The sequence below is a fragment of the Gopherus flavomarginatus genome, chromosome 11 (genome assembly GCF_025201925.1).
Source record: "Gopherus flavomarginatus isolate rGopFla2 chromosome 11, rGopFla2.mat.asm, whole genome shotgun sequence".
Taxonomy (NCBI): Eukaryota; Metazoa; Chordata; order Testudines; family Testudinidae; genus Gopherus; species Gopherus flavomarginatus.
In genome coordinates, this window is record NC_066627.1 from 42,702,853 (window position 1) to 42,723,367 (window position 20,515).

At 44.3% G+C, this 20,515-nt stretch overlaps 1 protein-coding gene across 6 annotated transcripts in view; it reads left to right on the forward strand.

Moving 5' to 3' along the window:
• PHACTR3 (phosphatase and actin regulator 3) overlaps window positions 1–20,515 on the forward strand; it is a 171,018-nt gene that overhangs the window by 125,691 nt on the left and 24,812 nt on the right. For all 6 annotated transcript variants that reach the window (XM_050917778.1, XM_050917779.1, XM_050917781.1 and 3 more), the window contains exon 8: window positions 4,914–5,067. In XM_050917778.1, coding sequence (XP_050773735.1) covers window positions 4,914–5,067 — 154 coding nt within the window. The remainder of the gene's footprint in view (window positions 1–4,913; window positions 5,068–20,515) is intronic.

The window sequence follows — 20,515 nt, forward strand, 5'->3', positions numbered from 1 at the left end:
GGACCCTGGGAGTGGTTACCACGTAAGCCTTGTTAGAAACCCAGACATCTGGATGAAGCAAGTATGGCTGAGCTGGGGTGGGCTGAATGCTGTCTGCTCCTTTAATACAACAAGTAGGATTTGGGTTAAAGGTATGATTTTTCAGACTGCACTTGCTTCTTTTAATTTCACAGAGTAGGAGATTCTTCCCCCCTCCCCCTTTTAAGGGCATGGATTGAGCTCTGCGAGCAGAAGCAGGCCTCTGAGTGCACCTCCAGAATAGGCATTAGATGACAAATTGGCAGCATTTTATTTGTAACGAGCTGTTGCATTGCTACAGTGTGTTCTATTGCATCTTAGAATACAGGGTTCTGGGACAGATCCTCAGCTGGTGTGAAATGATGTAATTCCATTGACCTTAAAGCTTGACTCTTTTAAAGGCCTGGATCACTTTGTACTGTATAGAGAGCTTTCAGCTTGTCCTGAATGACCACATGAGATGGGGGAAAGCACCAGAAGAGCCCTGAGCCCACATAAGGGAACAGCATAAGGAGGGTGGGAGTTACAGAACTGCCCCCAGTTTTATACACCCCAAAGATCATGGGGAGGGGTTATCATTCTGCTTTCTGCACCAGCTACCACGTAAGCCTCTGGTCGGGGGGGGGGGGGGGGAGGGGGCGGGGAACGATACCCATCCTGCAGGTGCAGTTTGCAGTGTTAGATCTTCTCCCACGGCTGCCGGATGCAATTTGCCTGCGCACGTGCTGTGCCCATAGAATACTCCACGTGGTGCCGTGGCCCTCTGCATCCACCCACGCTGTGGCTGTGCTCGAAAAGTCATGACACAGCCCCAAGGGTTTGGTCTAGTAGTCAGAGCACGTCATGCAGAAGGCATGTTTCTAGTTTGGACACTTACTTGTGTGACTTCAGGCAACTGACTTTGCCACTTTGGGCCTTATTTTACCCCATTTAAAACCATTAAACGAATACTTAACATTTCACATGAGTGCTGTGGGGCTTCGTTAATTTATGTTTGCAAAGCACTTTGAGTGGAAGAGTCAGCGTATTATTATAGCGTGTCCGCAGTCAGATTCTGGTTGGGGAGAGTTGGTTTGATCAGTTTCAGAAAGCTCTAATTTTGCAACTGTCAGGGACTCAAGGTGTGATATTAGGCAACTCGCTTGACTGCTCTCTGCCTCAGTTTCCCTACCTGTATGACAGGAATAATGGTGTTCACCTTCCTTTATAAAGCACTTGGAGATCAGCAAGTGAGTAGTGTCCTAAAAGACACATCCTAAAGGTGAACCTGTTATTTACAGGTAGCAGACTTACTGGGGCATGCCAACCTGCAGAGCACCTCTTCACAAAACAGCCTTTATTCACATCTCAAATACCAGACAAAAACTACTTAAAAATCTAATTTCAGTCTTCTTTAAGAATTGGATGATTTTTTCTAAAAAAGAGAGCTCAAGTATTAAAATAAAACAGGCTCCCTTATGATTTTTACCGCACACTATACATTCAGTAGAGCACTCCAAGACAAGTAGATACACAGATTTATGTGTACTTCTTGTGTAGCCAGACAATGGTTCACCTTCTGTCTTAAGGGGACTATTCCACACTGATTGTGCACTCAAAACTCTGTTTTCTGTAGGACATTAGCTCTACTTAATGAATATATTAACAAGAGTGTCAAATGGAAGACACAGGAGGTAATTGTCCTGCTCTGCTGAAGTCTTACCAGTGCTGAGCAGAAGTTCTCCGTCCAGTTTTGGGCACTGCACTTTAAGAAAAATATGGAAAAATTGGAGAAAGTCCAGAAAAGAGCAATAAAAATGAGAAAAGATTTAGAAAATCTGATGGATGAGGAAAGATTAAAAAAAAAAAAAAAAAAAAAAAAAAAAAAAAGACACCACACACAACAGGGTATGTTTAGTCTTGAGAAAAGACGACTGAGGGAAGACCTGATAATAGTCTTCAAATATGTTAAGGGCTGTTATAAAAAGAGGATGGTGATCAATTGTTCTCCATGTCCACTAAAAGTAGGAAAAAAGTAATGGCCAAAATTTACAGCAAGGGAGATTTAGGTTAGATATTGGGAAAACTTTTCTCACTGTATGAATTGTCCAGTCTGGGTCTGGTTGATGATCTACCTTGACATAAACTTGATACCAAGGGGGCAAACCCAATTGTGAGTTTGAAAAACTGACACGTATCAATGCTCTAGGCTGGAGTTGGTGAGGGGGGTATCACCTCTGTTAAGCTTTTCACTTGCAGGTAGTTTCTTTTATTGGTATTTTTAAAACAATAGGTTCTCTCTGTAATGCATTTACCTTAAGAATAAATGTGCTTGCCTAGAAACAGCTGTGTAGTAACTTGTACACTGATGGCAATGGACTGTGCATAGCCCTTGGCGAGAAAGCAAAGCACAGGCCTTTAGGCAGATTGGTTGGCTGGGGATACTATAGCGTAAGGTAAGGAGCAGACTTAAAACCCCCAGTCAGAACAGAGTGGGACAAGGGCCCCTACCCAGAGACAGGTGATGGCAGAAGACCTGAGACCTGACTGAGCACTCCTGGAGTGGACCATGGAGAGGGGGTACAGATGCAATTACCCTGGAGCTGTGACACCCGTCACTGGAGGTTTTTAAGAACAGGTTGACAAACACCTGCCAGGGATGGTCTAGGTTTACTTGGTCCTGCCTCAGCTCAGGAGGATGAACTCCTCTTGTCCTATGACTCTGTACAAGGAAGGTATTCGGTATAACTGCCACGTTACAGTAAACTTGTTACAGGATTGCTTATTCTAGACAGAGATACAGAAGAGAGAAGCTCTACTCAAACCAATGAAACTGGTGAGCCAGACGGAGACTGTGGTGCTTTTCTTTTAGCAACTCAACCTCAAGCAACCTGGGACTTTCCCAGCTATGACTCGCAGTCTACATTTTACTGTTGGTTAAAAAAAATAAAGTACAGTGAAAGATGTTGGGTTTTCCACTCTGTAAGCAGTTTAAATTTAGAAACCTTATTACCATATACCTTCCAGCTAGCATTGCAAGATGGTTTAATTAGTCAAGGAGCCAATTTCAACCCTTCACTAAGCCCACGGAAGTCATGGAGTTACACCAAAGATGCATTTGACCCCAAGGCGTTTTCTCAGAGTGAAAGGTTGTTTCAAATGCCGTTGGTTGACAGCCTCAGAAGAGTAGTGAAATATTACCCAGAACAGTTGCTGCACCTTTCATTATGGGAATTCCTCTTGTAAACATCACCAACAATATTTCAGGCCAGGATTTTCCTGCATGTGTATGTTTTGCAGTTACCACAGTAGATCATGCCATTGTGAGCAGTATGCACACCTCCCACTGCCAAAATATCTTACCAACTTACAACCATTGCACACACCATTCTGAAAATCTGACCCTTTATTTCATTCCTTGGAATGGTTTTCTTGAAGTCTCTCCAGAGGGGAAACCCTGAATACAGGTCTGCAATTTTACTGTGGCATTCTAAGGCTGGTCTACACGGGGGGTGAGGGGAAATCGCTCTAAGTTACGCAACTTCAGCTACGTGAATAATGTAACTGAAGTTGACGTACTTAGAGCTACTCACCGCAGTATCTTCAATGTGGTGCGTTGACTGCTGCTGCTCCCCCATCGACTCTGCCTGTGCCTTTCATGGCAGTGGAGTACAGGAGTCAACGGAAGAGGGCTCGGGGGTCGATTTATTGTGTCTAGACTAGACACGATAAATCGATCCCTGCCCGCCAATTCAGCGGGTAGCATAGACATACCCTAAGACAACTTAATGGGGTAGATTCATCAATAATGGCTCGTATCTTGTGACCTATGTGCACCTTCCAGGCTGACTATTCCTGATTCTCCATCTTTTGAATTGTTTGTTCAAAATTGAGTGAAATGTTCAAAAAGTTTAATATGCTTATTCAGAAACCTGCACATTCGGGCCAACGGCACCTCACAAATAATCACCCACTTAACCTGGAACTATTGCAGGTGTGAGTGGCTAGTTTAAAGTGATCAGTGCTGGACTGTCAGTCCAGGTCATTAAGAATAGGATTTTCAGAAGTGTTCAGCATCAGTCTGATTCTGTTCACACTGAACCAAATGGTACAACTCCCATTGATTTCAAGGGGAACAAAGCTCAGCATTTTTCAAAATTCTTCTGCTGTCCACCGAATGGTACAGGAAACATCAGCAAACGTTTCCCACAACTCCTCACCAGCTGCACCTTAAAACCCCTTTGTGGAGATATGCAAGAGTGAGACTAAAGTGCAGACCGCAAAGCCAATTCATTCCTTGGCTTCTTTGCTAAGACCGTTTACAAGAGTGCCAATGAGTGCTGGTGTTTTTTCTGCTCTGTCAGCTAACTGGTGGGTTGAGACCATCTGTAGCACACCTTTCAGTAACTCCCAACCAGCCTGGATTTGAGCTGGAAACCCAGAGGGGAAAGGATCTCCATCCCAGCCATTCCCATTCGCCTGCACTACCTAATTCTACTACGAAGTGCTCCAGATGTAGCTTTGCTCTGGGACATGGGAGGCTCAGAGGATTGATGATTTGCACCCCCTTTGACTCCTAGATTAGTGGTTTGAACCTTGCCTCAGCTGATAGTTACCAAGAGTCATAGCCATCTGAGAGCATTATCCTGGTCTACAATAGTACAATGAGATGATAATCTCAAGCATTTCTGAGTGGACCATTTGCCAACACAGCTGTGTTGGCAATCTCAGCCCTAGAACCACTTTTATTAATAAATACAAAGCTGCCTATCCCATACAGGTTCAGATTTCACAGACATACATCCTCCATTGCCCACTCCTTACTGGCTCATTTATCAGCTTTTAAAAAAAAAAAAAAGGCGGCAGGAATTCCAAACTCTCCTTCTGACATTTTTTCATTTCAATGTGTGTCCCAGGTACCTTGCCAAGAAAATGCAAGAAAGAGCTGCTGGCAGTAAAGCTACGGAACAGGCCAAGCAAGCAGGAACTAGAAGACAGGAACATTTTCCCAAGGAGGACAGATGAGGAACGACAGGAAATCCGGCAGCAAATCGAAATGAAACTTTCAAAGTAAGTCAGTTTAAGAGACAGAGGGGGGCAATCTTTATAATGAAGTCTCCTCTGCACCTCACCTCACTACACACATGTACCTTAGCCCATTTCCCCTGGAGAGTCATGCAGAAAGGGACAACGTCAACAGCAGACAGCAACCTTGGCTTCAGGGCCATGCTTTGCCTTTGATCTCTGAGCTCACACACTGTGCTGGTCACCTGATCTCCTCCTTGAATCAGGCTATTCCACCCTAAAATAAAAAGCAAAACTCAATGCAGTGAGTTCGATTCTAGCCCTGGAATGTATGCCTACACCTTCCCTTGAAGTCACGTGATTGTTCTAGCTCCTATCTTTCAGGAGCACTAAATTAACCACCAAACTTTTCAGCTTTGTCTACACTTGCACTTATCCTTGATTGCAGCCATCAGTGTATCTGCAAACCCACACTATAGGCAGGGAAAGCTGCAGTGTGCACTGGTGGAGCTTAACTGACCCTGTTTCAAATAAGGGTCAGCTTCAACAGGGCTTTCTTTGCCAGGGCTAGAGATTTGCAGAGGTGCAGCTCCACAGATGGCTGAAATCTAGGCTAATTGCAAGGGTAGGAAAGACCTGTTTTCTTTGAGTAAATGGCTTACAAACACTTAACCAGGGCATGAGGGCTCAGCTGTATAGGAGAAACCAGTATTGCAGTTAGATAGTGTAAGCAAAGATTTACAGAAACCATTAGATTCAAATTGCATTGGGGTTGTTTTTTTAAATAGCTAAATTTAGATAATTTGCAAACCTGAATATTTTAGTTGTGACAAACTGGATTGTTAAATAATCTATGCTGGGTGCTCCCACGCTAGAATAGGCAGTTCTGAATGGCAGCCAAAATGGTTGAAATCCAACTGTGAAAGCTGAACAGGAGTTCATATTGGAGGCTTTTTAAATATTAATCATTGGAATCTGCTTTTTCAAGAAACAGTTGCTGTTATTCAAGCAAGAGCTGGGCCAACTCTTCAGTCTGTACATTTAATAAACTTTTGTTTTAGATCAGGGATCAGCATCCCTTGGCACGCGGCCCATCAGGGAAATCTGTGGTCCGGGATGGTCCGTTTACCTGCAGCATCTGCAGGTTCAGCCAATTGCAGCTCCCACTAGCCAATGGGCGCTGTGGGAAGCAGCATGGGCCTAGGGATTTGCTGGCTGCTGCTTCCCCCAGCCCCCATTGGCCTGGAACGGCAAACTGTGGCCTGCCAGCAGATTTCCCTGATGGGCCGCATGCCAAAGGTTGCCAATCCCTGTGCTAGAGGATTGGGAATGAGGTTGATAGATCAGAGTGCAGTTCATAATGGACAGATGTCTACATCATAAAACACTCCATCACATTGGCCCCTCTGCTAAAAAGAGACCAGTGATTGAACATTAAGAATAAAATATCTTAGAGTACTTTATAAATGTTAGTTAAGCTTCACAGTGTCCTGGGATGCTGATAATGGATACAGAGGATTCATTTTACTTTGTCTTTGTAAATTATCTTTATTTAATATTTGTATTATAGTAGCGCTTAGAAGCCAACAGATAATGGGACCATATCATACTAGGTACTGCACAAACACAGACAATGGATTTAACATGCAGGTAGAGCGAACAATGTGATGGTTGACAGTCACCACGTTAGTGCCCAGATGTGAACCCAACTTTGGGAGTAGATCTTGGGGGACGTTCCGCCATATATAACTGTCTTGCCAACAGCTTAGGATAGAAAGTGAAGAATGCATGGGCCTGATCCCGTAAGCCCTGCACATATGAAATGTCCATTTGCCTTCCTGAGCTATTGGAAGTGTAGGTGCATTTTAGGCAGGCAGAAGTCCCTGAGTTGCCAAGATACTGGGCTTAACTGTGTTAGTGGCACATGCAAAATTAGGATGTGATTTGTAATAGGCAGTCAGGAGCCTGATTTTACAACTCATCTGAAACACTTGGAAATAGTGCCCCCCGATGCTAGACTGGGACATTTGTACAGTCTTCACTCAGTGTGAAGGGTGTCATCTAGTGAAACTCCAATTCTCTTCCTGCTGTAACACTTGGGTGCTCCATGGAGGTCTCCTGTCTAACTACCAGCCCAGCCTAGGGTGACCAAATAGCAAGTGGGAAAAATCAGGATGGGGGTTGGTGGGGGGGGGGGGTAATAGGAGCCCATATAAAAAAGCCCCAAATACCGGGACTGTCCCTATAAAATCAGGACATCTGGTCACCTTAGCCCATCCTGACCTTACTTCGCTTGTGCTGAGATTCCGCTAGCTCTCACAACATAGGATGGCTACAGGCCATTCCCCTTTCTTTGTGGGTACCATTTAGCCACTTTGTGGTGGAAAAGGAAAATAAGTTTAAGAAATTATGCCTAAAATTAGTGTCACTATAAGGGTTTATGACATAAGTGTCTCTGCCTACCAGAGGAGCATAGTGCATGATCATGACTGGAAGTTGTGGAAGGAAAGGTTTGGTGTACAAATATAAAGAAGACAGCTGATGAGGAGCAGTCTATGATGTAAGTTGTTAATCTGGTAGGTAATGTCTACAGATGGCTGAAAGAACGTGCTCATTTAGTGTAACTGAAGACATGCTTTCATTTACCTCCTCCTTCTTCCCAGAACTCAGCAGCCTGAGTGCCACTCATGAAACAGAAGGTGCAGAGATTGCTAGAATAGCCTACCATGCAAAACAGATTGGAGCCAGTCCCCCACACAATTTCTGAGCATATATGAGCACTGGGACAGCTTGTTCTTTGCTCATCAACCAGAATAGAGCATGACAATGCAAACAAGCTCAGCCAGCAGACATATCATGGGAAAATATTTTCATGATGAAAGGCACGCACATGTCAAGAATAACCCCATTATGAAAATACAGAAATATGTAGTGTCCTGGGGATATCCCCTCTGAATGTCTGCCTCCCACTTTGGGAAGAACCACAGAAAAAATGGACTTCTCCCCAAAAACCTATGCCATGTTTTACACTAAACTCGGTGCATACTTTGACAGGAGTAAGTAAGTTTAGTTAAGGTGGTGGAGATGCCTATGCAGAGATGCGTTGAGATTTTCAAATAGCCTTAAATCCATTTCAATGGGCGTCTGTGGCTAAATCCCTTAGTTGGCCTTGAAAATCTCAGTGGTCATCAATGAAGCTTATACATTCTTACAGAGTATTTCCCGGATCCACCTTCCCGCCCCTCAAATACTATAAAAACTACAGGGAAGTAGAAAATATTTACCTGACCTCTGCTCTGGACAACTCTGGCTGAATTTAAGTCCTGAGTTTATAGATGTGGAACTCACTAGTGAGTTCTCAGATTTAAGGAACTCCCTTTATTTTAGGATCTAGCATCTGGTTCCAGTGGAAATTGCTAATCTGTGTGCGATCTGACCACCACGTAGATGGATTTCAGCACACAGCAGCCACCGTTCCAATGATAGCATTGTGATGATAATGCTGAGCGGCGCCAGGGCCGGTGCAAGGCTGTTTCGCGCCCTAGGCAAAGCTTCCACCTTGCGCCTCCCCCGCACCCATGCCCTGAGGCACCTCCTCCCCCGCAGCAGCTCCCCCCCTCTGCCCTGAGGTGCCCCCCTTGCGGCAGCTCACCCCTGCTCTGTGCATGAGCACCCTGAGCACGCCGTGGCCGCTTTACTTCTCCCACCTCCCAGGCTTGCAGTGCCAAAGCTGATGTGTGGGTTACACTTCCATCTCACCTTTAAATCACTAGTTTTACGTGACAACATTCTTCCAGCTGGAAGGAGACCTGTGCTTAAAGTATTTTGTGAAAATACTGAAATAATTATTTTAGAGAGTTAGTCAAAAAATGGGAAAAGTTTTCATGAAAAATGGGTCCCGTTGCTTCACCAAAAAAAAACGTCAACATTCAAAGATTCTGGATCAATTCTAACTGATAGATATAATAGCTGGAGAGAAAGTGGACGTTCAACTTTTGCACGGATAAATAGTTCCGCAGCCAGAACCACAGCACCCTTCCTCACTTAAACTTATCAGGTGGCCTCCTCACTCCCCGTCAGAACTGAATCCTGAAAACTTCTAAGCAGATTCTGCTTATTTCAGTATAAATCCATTGACTTCAGTGGAATTGCTCCTGACTGACATCAGTGTGGGGCAGAATCCCTCTCTTCCCCCCAGCTCATTTCTATTCAGATAAGACAGCCACTTGTTGCTATGGAAATATGCCCCTCCTCAAATGGCAGTATTTCATCTTTCCCCAGATTGCCTCATTCAATCGCATTCATCTCGTACTAATTTATCTGTCCCTGATGCTTCAGGCCATGGCAGACACTGGTAATAATCTATTGTGCGCTAGACAATTGAGGTTCTGGTGTGCCAGGCTCCTGCGATTCCTTGTTCGCTTTCACTATGTGTTCTGAGTGCAGATAATAAGACTTCAATGGCATTAAATGAACTGAGCCCATTATGTCAAGAGGTTAAAAAAAAAATTTGCAAATACGATTATTTGCAATAACTGCTCTCTGTATGACAGACGTACTTCATTCGATAAGGGATTTAAGCAGAAACCCAGAGGAACAAAATGATCTTTAGAATGAAGAGCAATGCGTAGAAAGACTGTTTAATTTAGGACATTAAGACTCTTTCGAAAGTTAATATCTGAACTGCCAGGGTGGCTGTTACTTCCATAGTACGCCTTGTACAGGAACACTCAGAAACACTCCTTTATTACTTAAATGTCTCAATGAAAACATGAATTCCTAGAACAAATTATACTTGTAATTTTCACTTCATGTTCCGCTTTGCTTCCTCAGGTGTTTGCATAAGTAGACACGACGCATTAAGTAGTATTCAGCAGAGACGTGCAGAAACACGGAGCTCAGCTGGTATGGTGCTGAGGGCTATGTAAGGACTTATTAAAGCAGACAGCCATAGATAGTCACTGGCCCCAAAAATTCCATACGTGGATGCTTAGCACTAAATGGCCCCAATTTGGAAGTTTGGGCACTGGTACACTGAGGCATGCTAAGAGCATTTCTCATCAATGCAAACTCTGGAAGGCAGTTTTCCTTATGCATTTACTGCATGGTGCCGGGAACTTTGTAGTTCCAGGACTGTCCTGTGGTTCCTCAAAGTGCACCTCTGAGTGGGGTGGCACAAAATATCCCTCATCCAGCCACGAAGCTGCAGATGTCACAAACTGCTCACTCTTGCCACCAGTTGGTTTGTACCACTGTATCCTTCATGGCACTACACAATAGTGAAAAGATGACAAACCAAACCAACAACAACAGTTTGGAGTCTAAAGGCAAAAAGCAAGCACAGAGGGCCAAATTCTCATGTTTACACCATGCCATCAGCAGTAAAAATAGCAGTAGATTACACTGAGAATCAAGCCCACAGTGCCTAATTTATCTGATCTTAACTGTATTGTGATGGAGGCTAGGATGAAATCATGGAATTGGGCCAGAGGAGAGGTCCCTAGCAAATTGTGCTTATCCACCAAACCAAGATTGTGATTGTTTTCCCAAAACTGCACATCCCACCTGAGGAGACACTTGAGAGAGGAAACCACAACACTGCCTGGCACAGAGACATGGGTCTTTCGAGGAGAAACTTTGGGAAACATGGATTCTATTTTCTCCTCAGTGTGCATACAAGAAGTTTTTATCGTGCACCATGCTGTGAGAGGATTGAGAAACCCCATCACATTAGACCTCCACACTGCCACCTGCCTATTTCCATGGCTGATATTTTCAATGTTTCCAAACAAAAAGTTAACACTCAAAGTCTTCCAAGGTCTATAAAGTTACATCTCATCTTGAATGTGAAATGGCAGAGAAGGTGGGGCCACAGCATCAGTGTTCCAGCTTCTCCCTGGTGGAAGCATCAGGTTTGATTTGGGAAGTGTGTAGCTAGGTGACTTTGGTCAAGGCTTCAGGTGACTGTTTTCTTTGGTTTTAGTCAGAGAAGGATCTGAGTTACTACAGCACTGATGTCAGACTAAATTTACCCACACGCTTAGCTTTAAACATGTGCTTGAAGCCTCCTTAAGATACTTTCTGGAACTGGCCACTCTGTTTGGAAATCGGCCCAGGTTCAAATGGATTTTAGTGAGCCTTTTGATAAACCTCAGTGACGTCTCAGGCTCCCTGCAAAGAGAACTGGGTGGATGGATTCCCCCAGCCTGCACAGAATTTCACTGATTTCAAACCACACAGTGGTTTGTGATTTTGTTGGGAACATTTAGCACTGAGCTTTGTTCGCAAGAGAGAGACCGGCATAAACACTGAGATTTACTGTCACAGTTGATTAACTATATACAATGTGACAAATGGTGTCCTTATTTGGTAGAAGTTATCTTCAGGTAAGCATGTCACTGATGCTAAAAATAAATCAGTCAGAGAATGCAGCGTGGGTGTCTGTGCAAGCCCATGCTTGTTGCTCAGGCAGCAAGAGCTATATATAAGGCTGCAATTTAACTCCGTAGGAGCGCATGTAAATTAACAGAGGCTCCCCTTCTTGTTGTTCCACATTCACTCAGGCATTTCTAATGAAGATGTTTATTTGCGGTTGCTTTATTTATTGCATGATGTTTTGGTTGGTTGCTATATTTTATTAAGGGTTTGTGCAGTACCTCAAGTGCTTTGGCAGGCTGGTGCTTTATAGACAACCTTTATTATTAATGTTTTATTGTCGCTCTTTCACGATGGAGAACTGAGCCTGAAAAGGAGATGAGAAGAGGGAAGGTCAGGGCTGAGATTTTTCAAAGCTACCTGAAGGATGTAGATGCCGGAGTCCCGTAAATGTTAATGTTTTACCTGTGTGCTGCTTGATGTTGGCAGACTATCCATAGGTGCTGGAACTAGGGGTGCTGCCACACCCCCTGGCTTGAAGTGGTTTCCATCATATCCAGGGTTTACAGTTTGATTCAATGACTCGCAGCACCCCCACTGTACAAATCGTTCCAGTGCCCCTGATTCCATCCAGCAGTGTCCAGAATCCCTTCCAGGCAGAAGGCCGCATAATTCAGGTAGGTACTTTGTAAATATGGCCCTGTGTATTCTAGTGTTATAATCAATCGAACACAGTCAGCATACCAAGAGCACAAGTTTACATAAGTAAACAGTTACAAGGTAAACCCTGGAACTTAGGGGATTCCTACAGTAAAAGTGAACACAATGGAGATTGTGCAAATAAAGCAGTTCACGAGGCTGGGATGCTGGTTCTCACACCCTGATAAACTGAACCCAAAACACACTTTTGCATATTTCAATGATTTACCAACAGCTTTATAAACATGTCAGGCCTGATTTTCAAAATATAAGAAACCCAGAATCACATGGAAAATTGCATATGGCCGGATGTGCCTAATTTGCACATCATTTGTTATGTAGATAAGATATTTGTAGATGCAAAATAGCCCATGAGATTCCTAACTTCCTAGGACTCTGATCAGGTGAGCTCTATTCCAGCTCCAACATCAGCTTCCTGAGCTACTTTGAGGAAGTTGCCTACTCTGTGCCACCATTCCCCCATCTGTTAAACGGGGATAAAAAGACTTCTGGATCAAAAGAGAGAAGGCTCAATTGTGTTTCATGGCTATGTAACTGACACATTAGGTTAGCCTCTGATTTGTGGCTCCCCTCAGACCTGATGAAGCTACAAATGAATCAGAAAAGAATATACTGTAGGTTGCTCTTCTGGCTCCACATATACATGACACATATGGACTAGCTTCTCTCTTTTTTAAGAAGCAGAGAACTTTTTGTGAGGAGCAGATCTTACTCCCTTTAGTTTAAACAGGATTCTATTCTATTACCCAAACCATCTTTGAATGAATAATGATGATCTCCCGTGAACGTATACTGTCCTTTGGACCCTCCAGATGCTAGTAATCTGCAAGCAGAAGTGCATGCATGTCCCCCTAATGGACTACACTTCATATATTAAGTACTTATGAAGCGTGCTGGCAGCTCCAGGTGAGAACTGTGATCTCCGATTCCACAGAGGGTCTGCTCCACTGTTCAGCTAAAAGAGCAGCTCACCAGCTCAGGCCAGCCCACAGAGTGTCCGATATCCTTAACTCAAACCTCCTTCCACATACACCAGAACATTGATAGGCTGCACCTGTGTGAAAGATGGAGAGCGCCTAACCTCGTGAATTTCCTATTTATTTAAATGGGAAGTATATGGCTCATGTCTGCTTTCACAGCATGCCCACATCTGTAGAAATTTTGAGATGTAGATACAGTATATTCCTGTGGTACCACAACCATACGGTGAGAGGGGCAGTCATTGATTATGTATTACACCCACTGCAGGAGTATGTTATTACTGATTTATTGGGCAAGATATCATTGAGTGAATCACCCACTCCTTCGGCTGCAGAACTCTGGTGTTTCCTTGGAGTTCTCTATAAGAACTGGCCAAGCCTAACTGTTCATCTCATGAGATCTGATTAGATCCTAGCCTAAGCTGGTAGGACTGGCAGCCATCAGTAAATATTGTAAGCACTACAATCTCCTCCTTCCACAACACAGAGCGCGACTCTACCATTGCATTTCATTCAGACTCAAAGACAGAATCTCGTTTCCCCTAGGCTGTGGCTTCCCTGCTTTCATGCTGCAAAACTGGGTCAGTACAAAAGAAGCACAATTTCTACCGTACGGAAGTTACCTTAGGGATGGTGGGGAGTGAAAGAGGAAGAAAATTAATATTTAGGAAAAAGAATGCAGAGAGAAAGAAAGATCATAAAAATACGAGGCACTTCTTGCTTTAAATAGAACAATATTTAATAAATGTTCATATGGGCTTGTAAATCATTGATTTAGTTCTAGCTAAATCTGCCTTATTCCATTCCCTTTTCCATCCTGGCAAATTGTATTGGGTCTAATCATGCCTTCTTGTTTTCTGTACTTAAAAGCAGCTTAGGTCAAATACAGGACAGAGCTATTTTCTATTGATTGTTCACCTTTCAGTAACCTCTCTCTTGACTCGTTGGTGCTTGGTAGAAGTTACCTCCCAAGAGGAGCCAAGTGTATGTTTGCGGATGCATATTGTGTATCAAGAGGTCAAAAGGAACCCCTGGGTTTACAAACACACTGTGAAGGATTTATCTAGTGAAATGAAAAAAAAAAGTGAACTGTAATGTTGAAATCTGACAGGGAAGCACTTGTATTAAACAGCAGGTAGATGGTTAAATGTAAAATGTACTATATTAAAAAAGGACTCCAGGATGGTTTAGTTTTTCAAAGGACAGTTATAGTTAGGGTGACCGGACAGCAAATGTGAAAAATCAGGACAGGAAGTGGGCAGTAATAGTAGCGTATATAAGAAAAAGACCCCAAAATCAAGACTGTCCCTATAAAAATCAGGACATCTGGTCACCCTAGTTATAGTCAGGCTGTATGATGGAATTGCCCACAGGAGAAATAGTCGTTGCCTTCTCAGGCTGGAGCCAGTACTCCATGCAAAGACCCAGCTTTCCAGCAGACTGTATCCAGGCAACCAGAAAACATGTTAGCTTGCAAAATCAGCATGCTGGTAAAATCTGAGTCTTAAACTCCATTGCAATGACGTCCATCCAGTCTAGCTCAACTGATATACTGCAAAGAGGTGAGATTTGCTTTTTGTCCTTAAACAAAATCATTCTGCCAAGATGCAAACTGCAAAAGACAAGCTGGTAACTCAGTATAGAAATCATCAATTTCAAAATGATTATTTTGTTTTACAGTAGTCATGTACCAAGGAAAAAAAAATCTATTCTGCATAAATAGCCAACAGTGCATTGCAAAGAGAAAAGGCTGAAGCAATAGCAAGCTGTGAATGCCTTGTATCAGACAGGATCTCTCTCTAATAAGAATGCTGCTGTATCAGATAACGTGGCCAGACTTCTTCAAAATTACAGCCATTAAAGGGAGAGAAGAGTTATCTTCTTTCTGAAAAAAATCAAGTGAAACACCCTGTACCACTGGAAGGAAAATGACTTTTTTATCCACCATTTAGTTAACTACATTAAAAAAAAAAAAGCGTTGGCAACCTGTTCAATACAAAGAATATAATGTAGAGTGTGATTAATATAGGCAGGGTGTTTAGCATACTCCTGATTAGAACAGGACTGGGTAGGCGAGGTTCTGTGGCCTGCAATGTGCAGGAGGTCAGTCGAGGTGATCATGATGGTCCCTTCTGGCCTTAGAGTCTATGAGTCTGGAGGCCTGGACTCCTGGCTTCCACTCATTTTTACTAATGAGACCTTCAGCACATTGCTTAGCTTCACTCACCACATTTTACTCATGGCTGCTGAGGCTGCTCCTGTACCCAGAGTAGGGTGGGAGGGTCACATCATAATAAATGGAGCAAATTGGTGCCCCCAGTGTACCAGCCCCTCTCCACAGACTGGGTTGGAGGAGAAGGAGAGAGATAGAGGAAGGGATGTAGCCTCTGTTCTTCCCAACCCCCATTCTGGCAATTTGTTCACTGTCAGGAGGAGGAGCGGATATCCCCATTGATGGGCTGCTCTTGGGCTCTGCCCTACTATCAGCCACATAAGGTGTGGAGAGGCTCTGGGTGTGCTCCCACTCACCAGGCACATGCACACTTATGCATGGGCTGATCAGTCTAGCCCAATATATGCATTAAAGGAACATACTCCCGAGAGGCCACACCTGCTGCACTAGGACTAGCATGCGGCTGCTTGATGGAGTGACAGATCACGGGAGGATGTGCTTATAAAGAAATAACCAGCATTACTTTTTCTAGCTTTGCCAAGGAACTACCGGGGATGGAGCAGGGGGCAGGCAGGCTTTCACTGCTCTCCTTAGCTCCTCCATGGGGTTTGGTTTTTTGTGTCATAGGAGTGGGCCTGAATACTGATGAAACAGCATTTGGTCCAATCAGGCAGTGGTATTATCTCAGCTGGTGCTAGTTAGCATAGCCTCACTGACTTCAGTGGAGCTGTGCCAATTTACTTCACCTGAGATTATGGCCCCCAACCTTTCCTGGAAAGGCAACGGAGCAGGTGAACCAAAGGGCGTTCTGGTACACATGGGGTTTCTGAGCACAGTGCATATTCTTCAGCACACATACATTTCAATCTGGAACCCTCTGGATCCTAAAAGGCCAAGGACTTTTCCTGGATGTTGATCTTTAAGCCAATCTTAAAAAGATATCAATGGAGCTATCAGTTATTCTGGAGATCCAAAGCCTAGCTAAAGGGATAGTTATTCTTTTTGATGAAACTTTGAAAGTGACATGCAGGAGTACACGTTGCTTTGCAAAGGTTCAGTTAAGCTCCCACGTGCTGTTCCTGTGGTGAGATATGACCTATAACAAAATTAATTTGACAGTTTGGCAGGCTGGTGTTGGGGAACAAGCATATTTTACTTTTAAACGGTTTGTTCTGTCTCAGTTGTAAGACCTGGGTTTGTCACAATTGGCGAGAGCTTTAAAACAGGCCAGACAGCTAAGAACAAAGTTGGATTCTAGTTAAAGCAATGGAGGTTTTAAGCAAAGTACTTTCACAACCTCATATGGTAACAAAAGGGGCAGTAAGGCTGATATATTTTGAAAGAACACAAGGTTACAAATAGGTTTGCAAGAAAGTCTCTCCCTGTGTTGAAAATATAAAGGTCAGATTCTGATCTTAGCTATATGGATATAAATCTAGACGGGGCGGCCCTATGCATTTTGCCGCCCCAAGCACGGCAGGCAGGCTGCCTTCAGCAGCTTGCCTGCAGAGGGTCTGCTGATCCCGCGGCTTCAGCGGACCTCCCGCAGACCCTCTGCAGGCAAGCCTGTGGGAGGTCCACCAAAGCCGTGCTGGGACCTGGAGCCACCCCTGAACCTAGAACACCACCATTGAAGTCAATGGCTGAATTCTCATTTACACGAGGGACCCTGGATGCTATGGCTGCATCAAGTGGTCTTAAAGTGAGCGTAAATTACATTATGCATGCTATACACTGCCTCATGATGTAAAATGGGAGATGGACAGCGAGGCTCAGTTACTCCAGACTAGTGCCGGTCAAGATTTTTCTACTGGAACAGTTCTCCATCAGAAAATATTGATTTGACTACACTGAAACGTTTCCTGAGAACGTATCAAGTTCACTAAAGTTTTTGACAGGACATTGTCAATGTGGATCATTTCAATAAGGTTGAAATGTTTCACCTTGACTCGTTAGAAAATTACAAAATGAAAGCGTCAATGATTCAGTCAAAACTAAGTGTTTAGATAAGAACCACCAACATATTTTGGTACATTTGTGCTGTGAAAATTTGAGGTTTCAACTTTTCAACCTGACTCGGTGAAACCAAGTTTAAAAAAAAAAACACAAAAAACCAAAACCCACAAACCTGGAATGCTCCACAAGATAGGAATTCCATTCTTTTACCTGCTCTATTTTAGATTTACACTACCATAACTGAGCTCAGACTCTGGCCCAAAAATGTGGATCCTAGGAGATGATGTGTACTGAAGAGCACAGGGTGAATAGCTCACATTTAAATTCAGATCTATTCAGAGGGGACCTAGTCATAATGATCTAAATTCTGATACGTTGGGTGGAATGTCATGTGGTGAGTAACAACCAGTGTCATTTACTTAATGGAACTATCTGAGGAGTAAGATATGAAACAGGTAAGGGTGGCAGAATCTTAAATTCTGGCCATATCTCATCCTTGAGTTCTCTGTGGAACTCGTTAGGGAGCTCCATGCAGAGCCCCCCCGCCCCCACACACACCCTGCCATCAGCGTGTGTACTCCAAGTACACCGTAATAAGAGTGTTACATTAAGAGAGAGGTCTTTCTAAGCGCATGCCACGTAACAGATTGGAGTGTAGTCCCAGTTTAAAGAAAGCCACAATGCACTGTCAGAACCTGTTATATGAGGGGGATGGATGGATGGCTCAGGTCTGCTTTGCATCCTGCTGACACTAACTGAGCTGTGAGATACCATGGTCCAGGAGGAAAACAGTGTGTGAGAGAATGAAAAAGCAGTGCAGCGTATGCTCTTGCCACCCAGCTGGTGACATGCTATCTGCAAGCAGGGATACCCCATCCTTTGAAAATGCTGTGTGGGTGGATGAAGGGAGAGGCCTTGGTGGGTTTTGGTTACAAAGGAGAATATGCCCAGAAAGATCTCTGCAGTTCTAAAAAGCGAATGATTGTACATATGGCATCAAGTGGGGCTATTTGTCCCAGAAGCATCTGCAGTTTTAGGAATCACATCTCATTTTGTGCTTTGCTTTCGGGATTATACAAGAACATAACAGCATCATGTTTTCATAGACTTACTACCAGGACTGAGAAGGTTCACTGTTTGCCAGAGAAACTGACACCCCAGCCAGCACCTGCTGTCTGCAGCTAGGATTAGGGCTGGGTTAGCTGGACCATTTGTGTAGAGGCCATAGCCTGGCTGTTCCTTCAAGCTTCTCACTGGCTATAATTACAGAGATGCTTCTAATACTTCAAAGGCTTTGCAGATTGCCAAGGGCTTCCTTTATAAATAGTTCAGCTCACAGGGGGAAACAATATTTCTCTTGAGAGCTTGCATCACGCAGGGAAATTCTCAGCATTTTGCATCAGTGAAAAGAATCGTCATCCTCAAAGATTTTTGCATGAATTGAGAAGAGCAGGGGAAGGAGATTTTTGCAAGTGCTTGTCAACACAGCTTAGTGAGCAGTGCTTCTCAACATCTTCTCCAGCTGACCAGTCATGCTGGGGTTTCTTGCTGTATCCCAAATCTCACTCTAGGGGCACCTGGACCACAGTTTGTGGATTAAGTGTGCAGAATTTCAGGATCTCAAAACTAGCTGTAGAGCTACCTGTGCATCCTAGCTGAACTGGAACAGACTTTAGTATATTAGGGCACTGTTCATGCCAGCCAGTTCAGTGGCTGCTGAGTTCTCTGTGAATGAGGAATCAATCCCACAGGCTGTTTACACAGACTAAACTCACCTTTGTACAGCACATTAAACCTAAAAGGCCCTTCTGTGCATAGGCCCTTAAAGAAACATTGACATGTAGTAACCCACAAATACATTCAGAATCTCTTTTGCCTAATTGCAAATTAACCCTATATGGCTTTGCTGGAAAGCCCAACCACTGCAGCCACTTGCTACCACTCTGCTCACGCTACGCATGCTGGATTTGAACCCATGGAGCAGAGTTTCCAAAGTGATTAACAGAGAGGCTGCTCCTAGCACTCTGCTGCACTCCAGAGGCAGAGGCCTCCAGGAGATATAGAGCACATTGGCCAGAGCATTTGAAAGCTCTTGTTAAATACCAAGAGGAGAGAAATGGAGAAACAGATGGGGTTTGCTCCCCTTTCTGTACCCTCCAATTCCCTGCTGTTTGGGAATAGATTCTATATTGTGCTTTTTGCTTTCTCACTCATTACTGTGCATATTGCCTGTGTGTTTAATGGTTTTCCTTTCAGTTTTTCCTGCTGTTTCAGTGACAGATGTCTCTATTTTAAAATCCAACATATTATGCAGTCAGAATTAATCCCAGGGATTTACATCGCAGGCGTTTGTTTGCTTGGAAGCACCAGCCTGCTTACATTGTAGACATGCTGGTAACTTGTCTGAAACATTGGTTCGTTCTCCTCTTCTTGGGCATGCTGGGCTTCCAGTTTTACTGTAGCTTCAAAACAAAGACTAGCATGGGTAGGCAACCTATGGCAGGTGTGCCAAAGGCAGCATGCGAGCTGATTTTCAGTGGCACTCACGCTGCCCAGGTCCTGGCCATCGGTCTGGGGGGCTCTGCATTTTAATTTAAATTTTAAATGATGCTTCTTAAACATTTTAAAAATCTTATTTACATACAACAGTTTATTTATATATTATAGACTTATAGAAAGAGACCTTCTAAAAACATTAAAATGTATTACTGGCCAGGATCACCCAGAGGATTCAGGGGGCCTGGGGTCTTCGGCGGCAGGGGGCCCCCGCTTCGGCGGTAGTTCGGCGGTGGGGGGGTCCTTCCGCTCTGGGACCCGCTACCAAAGTGCCCCAAAGACCCGCGGCGGGGCCCCCCCGCCGCTGAATTACTGCCGAAGTGCGACCCACTGCCGAAGAGCTGGGTCTTCGGCGGTAATTCGGTGGTGGGTCCCAGAGCGGAAGGACCCTCCGCCGCCGAAGACCCAGAACAGAAGAAGCTCCAAGTGCTTGGGCCCCACGAGAGTTTTCTGGGGCCCCTGGAGTGAGTGAAGGACCCCGCTTCAGGGGCCCTGAAAAACTCTCATGGGGGCCCCTGTGGCAAATTGCCCCACTTGCCACCCCCCCACGAGCAGCCCTGTTACTGGCATGCGAAACCTTAAATTAGAGTGACTAAATGAAGACTCGGCACACCACTGCTGAAATGCTGCCGACCCCCCGACTAGCGTTTCATGGCTAAGCAAGTTGCCCTCTTTTGTCCACCTGCAAGCAGACGACAGACTTAGAGATGAGCTCCTGGTATGTGTGTACTTT